Source organism: Ipomoea triloba, chromosome 2 (assembly GCF_003576645.1).
Source record: "Ipomoea triloba cultivar NCNSP0323 chromosome 2, ASM357664v1".
Classification (NCBI taxonomy): domain Eukaryota; kingdom Viridiplantae; phylum Streptophyta; class Magnoliopsida; order Solanales; family Convolvulaceae; genus Ipomoea; species Ipomoea triloba.
The window spans coordinates 13,925,604-13,934,554 of record NC_044917.1 but is presented as its reverse complement, the minus strand read 5'-3'; the positions used below and the strand labels follow the sequence as shown (position 1 = coordinate 13,934,554).

Here is an 8,951-nt window from a genome sequence, read left to right as displayed (position 1 = left end):
TATTAGTATAGTAGATATACTATATCCAATGCGCGTCTTTTTACGTAATTTAACTTGCGATAGAGTTTATTAAACTAAATAAAACAACGTAATCTCATTTATTGCAAGTTAGAAGTAGGTAAATGGTCAACATTCTTACTATTTGAAAAGTGATATTTTTTTTTTAATACTACTAACTCTATTAGAATGCAGTATCTGTTCATAACTATTTTCTCAACCTGTTGAAGCATGAAAAGGTTTGATGCCACTAGACTACAAGGTCCTTGGCAAAAAAAAATGTTATTTTATATTACTAAAATCATTTTCTATATTTCACTTTGATGGATTTTAATAACCCGGGTGGTCCGAATTACAAAACCCGATTAAATAAAAGGGGTATGACAAAGCAATGGATCAAATGTATACTGCGGGGGTAAAATATATATTAAATTACGTAACGCTATTACAGAGGTTGACAATGTAATAATAAGACAAGTGTGATAAAAGTAAGGTGAAGATGTCCTAACAAGATAACAAGCGAGCGTTTATATCAGCCCTAGGTGTAACTGATCCGGAGAAGACGCAGAGAAGCACGTCTAATGCCCGGGTCGTAACCGCCGCCGCGAGACCCGGACAGCGTGCGGATCAAGAACCCGGACGCTCAGCGTTCAAAAATAAGCTCTTATTTTAAGCTACTAGCTTATTTTAAGAATATTACTAAACAGAACTTATAGCTTATTAGTAACTTAAAATAAACTATAAACTCCTAAATAAGCTTTGCCAAACAGAGTCCATGTATATACGCTGGACTAGCGAGCAAGTAACATATAATTATTAAATGCCCTATTAACAGCAGGGAGCATACGGCAAAAGACAGCAGCAAGAAAGGAAAGAAAAATGCAGAGTCAAGCAGAGTATAGTGTCGGCGACCACTGCAAGAACCTTCACTTTTAACACCATTTTCAGACATTCAAAATTTTATTGTAAGTCGATCTCCAATAGCTCAAATACACCCAAATAAACTCATTTCTATCTCCAAAAACACAAACCTATCAACATTAACAAAATATTTTGGTGCAAATAAAATAGTATTAAAATATATATATATATATATATATATATATATATATATATATATATATATATATTCTAACTTAAACCCTCCCTAAACTGATTTACTTTAATCTTTACTCTGGGTAAAATCAAAATGTTGGGTTTACCAAACAAATGATGGAGTGACTATGAATTTTCTTATCACTCAATTAAAAAAAAAAATTGAAACATATAAATATATAAACTATTCCACAAGAAAATCAACCATAGTCATCATACACAAACAATTATAATATTGTGGCCAAGCTTGACATGGAAGCTTTATCAAAAGCTGAAGCAAGAACCATAATGCAGTTTTTACACAAACACTTAATATATTATAGTCAAGGAGCAAATACCAATTTTGCTCCCACGATTATTAGCTAATAACTGACAATTTTAGTCCACATGTTTAATTTATACTAATTTTGATCCAACGACTATTGTTTTAGTACCAATTTTGGTCCCACGTCTACTGTTTTAGTGTCAAAATTTATCGTGCCGGTCACCTATCCGTTTAAAACATGCCGAAATCTAAAATTATTTTCAACTCAATATCCCAATTTGAGCATGGATAAAAAGATTTAAGTCTTAAGATCGATCGCAATTCACAGTTTTCTTCCTCAAATTAAGGTAAAATGGGAAGGAAAACTACAAACTCCTCAAATTAAGGTAAAATGAGAAGGAAAACTACAAATTTTGATCGATCTTAGACTTAAATGCATTTATTCATCCTCAAATTGAGATATTAAGTTGAAAATGACGAAAATACCCTTAACAATTTGGCGCAATGAATTTTGGCACTAAAACAATAGCTGTGGATGAAAACTGGCATTAAAATAGTAGTTGTGGGACCAAAATTAGTAGAAATTAAAATTGGTAATTGCAGTGAAGCATGAGACATGGAAGCTACCAAATTAAAAGCTGAAGCCAGAACCTTGCAGTTTTTGCTCTGTAATTTCATCCATGCGTCGTTGCATCTGTGGAATGAGAAGATTCTTCCAATCCCCAACCACCCCTCTCCTAAAGAAGGAATCGTTATTTATGCTCAAGGCCGTACCCTGGCGGTGTTTTCCAGTCTTATTCACTTCCAACCCGCTCAGCTTCTGTAAACTACACAGCTCCACTATCCTCTCCGCCGCCCCTCTCCTCTCTTCCTCCGCCGTGAACGGTTGTCCCATGAACTCCCCCAATTTTCTCACGTAAAACAGCGTGCCCCTCTTCAAATCCTCGTACTTGAGAAACAAAACGCTGTCGGGGCGCTCAATGCTCGCTTTCCAATACCCTAAAACGTGATCCCAGTACGGCCCATAAACACTGCTTCCATCACAAAACATCTCAAATTCTTTCTCCAACGAAAGCTGTTTCCCCGGAAGCACCCTTTGCAAAAAATGCCAGTACGACACAAACGTGTCCTTCGGATCCCTGCATATGTAAACCATTTTGCAGTCTTTGGAAATTATGCATTTGGGGAGGGAAGAGAAAGGGAGGTGTGTGGACAAAAGAGGCATTTCAGGATCTTTCTTGTTCTCAACAAGATCAACCTCCAAGAAAGGAATACAATCGTGAGGAACGGCGTTGAACAATGGGTGATTATTATTATTATCTGATGATAGCACATCAAACTGGTTCCTCGTCACTATCGCAAAGGCTAAGGCCTTGAGCCATGTGGTGCCGGTTTTCATGGCACTACACAACACGATATCGCCAGGTTGAGCTTGGAAACTTTCTTGAACTGAAATGGTTCCTTCAAGAAAAGGGGAATTGAACCAAAAGCCTTGATACTCATAAATATACGACACTCCGTTCCATATTTCTTTCTTAGGTAGGCTAGCTATGATTTCTTGGTATTTCATCATTCTGCTTTCTTGTAATCCGAGGTTGCTTTTTAGGTGTGACCCTCTTTTCTGTGGAAGAGAAGATATATAAAGGTTTTTGGCTATACTACTGGGAAGATAAGAGATAGATATACTGTTTAAGGTTTTTGCCTTTGTGGTGGAGAAGCTAAGAGTACTGTGGTGGCTGTGGAGATAATGATAGAGGAAATTAAATTGATAAGATACCCCATCAACCTTGTTGTACAATTTTAGATCTGATATATAGATCTTAATTTTGGTTAGAACATCCTTATCAATGAAGTTTTTTTGGGGTTATTGAGGAGTTTTCGTAAGTGTGATTAGGAAAGAGAAAATAGGGAAAAGAAAATAAAAAATCACATTTAATTAAAAAAATAAAAAATAAATAAAGAAAACAGCTTTGCCGGGCGCGTACAGTGCACGCGCCCGCTAGGCGCAAGAAGTAGCCTTCACACGTGTTTGACGCGGTTGGCTTTGTTTTCCGTGCGTTTCCAATACTGTTCCAAGAACCGGATGTTGCAGATGCTTCCCTTTCTTCTCTCACCTTCACCTTCTCTCATCCATGTCATTTTTTACTGTGTGAAAAACTTCCTATTATCTACTGATAGGAATGCCCTTAGACATCGTTTCTTTATATACAGTAGAATAGAAGATGGAAGATGACATAAATCACTCCGTACAGAGTTGTTATTGAATGGACCCATGGTTAACACAGATCACATATGTGTAGATAACAAATAAAAAGTGTATTATTTGAGTACTAAAAATATATTATTTTATATATTGTCAAATAATGCATGTATATTTAATGTACAAATAATGTAATTTTAGCATATTAAAAATCTACTTTTTATTCAAAAAAGTAATTATTTGAGTATTAAAAGTACATTATTTTGTATAATGTATATTCAGTATACAAATAATGTACTTTTACTATATTAAATGTAGAAGATAAAAAATTCTTTGACATGTTATAAGTATTATGTGTTATTGTATTGGTTGAAAATCATAATTATGTGTTTATTGTGTTGATTTAAAATTTTATTAAGTTGCGAATAGAAATCATTGTGATTGTGTTTATTGAATTGATGTTTGAGATTATAATTGAATTGTATTATATATTGAACAAGGAGATAGTCCTATTTATAAAGGAAACTTTGGCGATTTTTTTTTTTTTTACCTTTTTCTTTAAAAAATGTTTTTTGTTTGTTAAATGTAATTTGTAGGAAGGACAATTGGGTCATTATCCATCATATTATGAACTTTTCAAGCATACACATACCAAACAACATGATGGGGAAACATTCATAGTTGAAAAAGCCAAACAATTATTCATGTAAGTTTATTAATTTATTTTTATTTTTTAAAATATATATAACTTCACATATATTTTGTACTAAATTTCTTACATATCTTAGGAACAAGTTGCAACGCAACGGGAGATGTTGACAGAAAATGGGGAGCAAGTGGATGATAATCAATTATACTATGATGCGGTTGGTAGACATGACAAGAAAAGAAGAATTTATGGACTTGGTTCATATGGTTGTTCTGTTGTTAACGGTTCAACTAGTGATAACACTTCTGGCAATATGACCCCAACATTTCAACCACCCGACAATGCTACTTCTACAAATGTCGAAGATGAAATTAATAGTTTGAAGGCTACTATTCTCCTTATGCAACAACGACTTGATGCTATTGATGGTGGGAGAGCGGGTACTTCATCATCACCTCCATCTCAAACCGATTGATTTTAATTGATTGTTGTTTAGACTTGAATTGACTATTAGATTGTTGCTTAGACTTGAATTGACTATTAGATTGTTGCTTAGACTTGAATTGACTAATATTATGTTTTAAATGTGGTTTGATAATATTTTACACTTTAGTACTTTACTAAGTCAATATTTTAGACTTATGTTATATTTTATTTTAGAATTAATAGTGTCTTTTATATTATTATAGTTTAATATTACTATTTAAATTACTAATTTAATATAAATTTTTTTAAAAATAATTCAAAATTTGCGACAGAATCGCGACGGAATATTTAATACAATAAATGCGAAGGAAAGTAATTCCGTCATTTTTCTTGCAACGGAAATCGCGACGGACCAAAAAATATGACGACGGAATATTCATTTTGCATATGGCGACGGAATTACGATGGAATATTTTCTGTTGCTAAAATTGCGACGGATTTACGACGGACGAATTTCCATTGCTAAAATTGCGACGGAATAGCGACGGAAATTATTCCGTCGCGATATTTCGCGACGGAAATATTCCGTCGCGATATTTCGCGACGGAATTATTCCGTCGCGATATTTCGCGACGGAATTATTCCGTCATCTATCAAAATACGACAACGCGATAGACGACGGAATAAATTCCATCGCAATTCCGTCGCAAAACCGGATACGCGACGGAATTTTTCCGTCGCGATTCGCGAAATTTCTTGTAGTGAAAGTGCACTTTTTTTAGTTAACACAACGCTATATTGACCATAGTATAATTGTAATTTGTACATGTATTTACCTTCGTATAAATATGCTGGATTAAAAACACCTCTCATTGAATTATTGTAACTCCAATAGAAAGATTTTGAGATTTAAATACAGTCCAATCCCCCCTCAGCATTTGGCATTGATCAAAATTTGAGAATTATATACTTTTATCCACTATTAGCAAAATTTGTTGACCACACAATTTTAGGATCTTAGCTTGGTTTCTGTAAGCTAGACAGACAGAAAATTGTGAATTATTAAACGAGTTAATTCCAGCAATGGTCCTCCGATTATGTTGATTTTCCAAAATTAGTCCCCGACTTTTAATTTGGACAATTTAGATCCCTTAACTTTCAAATTCTTTCCAATGTTAGTCCTTTTGTCAAATTTTGGTTAAGTTGAGGTCAAATGAAGGGGTAAAATTGTCCATTTCACCTGTTTAGTGTATTATTACTCGAATTTCTCATGTCCTATACGATGTATATATAAATATAATCTCAACTGAAGTCTCAATCGAAACCATATAATCTCAGTCGAAGTCTCTTCGACTGAGATTATATTCATATATATAGCGTATATGACAAGAGAAATACGAGTAATAATATACTATACAGGTGAACATACAATTTTACCCCTTCATTTGACCTCAATTTAACCAAAATTTAACGAAAGAACCAACATTGGAAAGAATTTGAAAGTCAAGGGACTTAAATTGTCCAAATTAAAAGTCGATGACTAATTTTGGAAAATCAACATAGTCGGAGGACCATTGCTGGAATTAACTCTTATTCAACCTTTTTTTTTTTTTGGTATACATGACATTATAAAAACAAAAACTAAACAAGCTATCTAGATTATACTCCGTATAAATTTAGAGCAAGCCACCCCAATGCAATCACATCAACAAAGAGTAATGACTTGATTCTACTCAACAGGACAAGAAAGAGGCTAATGAAAATGTCATCTCAGCTGTCTAGCTACACATATTTACTTCCCTGTAGATATGTGCGACTAAACACCTAATAGCAACATGCATTTGATAATTAAATACATTTAATTTCAATCCTCATCAGCAAAATTTGTTGTACGGTTTTAGGTTCTTAATTAGCTTAGTGTCGGTATGTAAGACATACACAGTATACAAACATGCGAATGATGTAAAATAATTAAATACCTTCATTCAAGTCTAAATGAGGTGCTGATCAATAGCATACTGCTAGAGTAAAAAGCATTTAAGTGTTTGAAATCCCTGAATATATTAGAAACAAGTGTTTTTAGATTTGGGTGATACCAAATTATATTAGGAATTTTAGTCCCCATTTTATTTTTTAGGAATAGGAATCTAAAAGGTAACTTAGAGAATCAAATTTGTCTACCGAGAAGTTAATTAACCGGAATGTAAACAAATTCGAAAAGTAGCCATAGGATATTTTCAGTCTTTGAAATATCACTTTTAGAATGAACCTTACCTACCTGAAAGTCAATATAATTCAACCGGGAAGTAAATAAGTTCAAGAAGTAACCTACAAAAAGTTAAGCTATCTCCGATAAGCTACAAAGAGTCAAGACTAGGAAGGGTTAAAGATGGAAGAGTCGAAGATATGAAGAGTTGAAGACCAGAAGGTTTAATGATCGAAAAGTGGAAGGGTCAACCTTCACCGGAAAATAGGGGTACGAAAAGTTAACTTAAGCGAGAAGTTAATTTTTGAAAAGTTAAGGATTGACTAAGGAAAGTCAAATACGAAAGGTTGGTAAGGAATGATCTGAAAGGTTAACCACAAGAAGTCAAAGGTTACATTTTCGCATATACTATTCGGACATTCTCGGACTGAATAGTAAACATCCTCAAAAGCTTATAATGCATGAAGAATGTTACTAAGACAAAAGGAGTCCAAGGTACACATCTCAATGAAGATTTCTCAAAAAAGGCAAGGAAATTTGTACGACTCAAAAAACTAGGAGCTGACGAAAAAGTATATCCAACGGTTAGAAATCCGACATAAAGTAACCTACTACATTACCCACTAGTCTTTGCACGCAAGATAATAGAAGTTTGAAATTTGTTTCCCTCCAACGGGCAAATTTTCAAACAAATCTATAAATACCTCAATCCAAGTCTTGGAGGGGAAGTGGTCATTTTCACGAACAAGAATTCTAAGTGAAAGTGAACAAGTTCTATCCAGTAGATTAGTGAAGAGAGAGCTAACACTAAAATTCAAAATCAAGCTCCAAGGACTATGACGATCAACGAGAAGTCACACACTGAGTCTTGTAGTTACGTTGGAGATTATTGTGAACAATCTTGTGTTCATACAATCTATCTCTACTAGGATTAGTAGAAAGAGATAAAGTAAAACATATTGTACTTGTGAAAAACCTTGAGGGTTGTGGCCTTGCTTTGTGTTCTAGGCGCAATTGTTCTTTTGTACTAAGGGGTCTAGTGCGGGGTTATTTAAGTGAAGAAAATAATATAATAGAGGGTAAAGAAGGAAAATCATAAAAAAAAATATTGAATCAAAATAATATGAACCATTCATTTCAACAAACAATTACACCAACATATTTTAGTTCATGTTAGAAGCCTAACTTTATTGACTCTTATTAGATTTGTATTATATATATATATAACCTTAATCATGTGAGAACCGGTTGACAAATCTAAGTCGTTGATCTAGTAGATCTAACGGTTGAAAATAAACAAAACTTTATAATATTTAAGAAAAATGACCACACTCATTTAAAAATTTGTAATATTTATGAAAATAACCCCCCTCATTTTTTTACTTGATTTCCCATCTATCAAATCTTGCAGATCAATGGTTTGGATTTGTCCACAAGTTCTCACCTAAGAATGTGTGTGTGTGTGTGTATTGGATCAAATAAGAACAAGTTCTTAGGAGAAAAATATAGCTAAGAACCAATTCAATATCATCCTTACATTTGGAAAAATCGGACGAATCAGATCAAATTTAAAAAAAAAAAAAACAATGACATTTTCGTAATTATCACCAATTTTACTATACAAAATTGAACACTAAAATCTGCAATTTTAAGACTTTTTCAAGTTTGCACATTTAGTATTAAAAATTGCAACTGCAAAAATGCGAAAGTGCATTGCATTTACGCTTTAGATTTAAAATTTAGCTTTTTTTGTTGATTTTATAAAATTTATAACAGGCTTGCATATTTAGTTGTTAAAGATTGTATATTTAAGTGTTCAAGTTTGCATAGTGAAATTGATGATAATTTTGAAAATGACATCGCATTTAAAAAAAATCTGATTAGATCCGGCGAATTTTGAGAGATTTAAGGTGGAGATTGGTTCTTATTTCTCTTCTATGAAACTATTCTCACAGGATCATTAGCATATATATATATATATATATATATATATATATATATATATATATATATATATATATATATATATATATATATATATATATATATATATATATATATATATATATATATATATATATATATATATATATATATATATATATATATATAT

General features: G+C 32.8%; 1 protein-coding gene across 1 annotated transcript; it reads right to left on the bottom strand.

The window, feature by feature from the left end:
• Nucleotides 1–1,254: 1,254 nt before the first annotated feature.
• LOC116006987 (flavonol sulfotransferase-like) lies at nucleotides 1,255–3,053 on the bottom strand. The gene has a single exon (XM_031247542.1). It carries the CDS (start codon nucleotides 2,928–2,930, stop codon nucleotides 1,989–1,991), a length of 942 nt encoding a protein of 313 aa, XP_031103402.1. The 5' UTR covers nucleotides 2,931–3,053; the 3' UTR covers nucleotides 1,255–1,988.
• Between the last annotated feature and the right edge of the window lie 5,898 nt (nucleotides 3,054–8,951).

Bases quoted from the DNA above. Each gene is read 5' to 3' on its own strand.
- LOC116006987 (XM_031247542.1), bottom strand. From the start codon at position 2,930: ATGATGAAATACCAAGAAATCATAGCTAGCCTACCTAAGAAAGAAATA.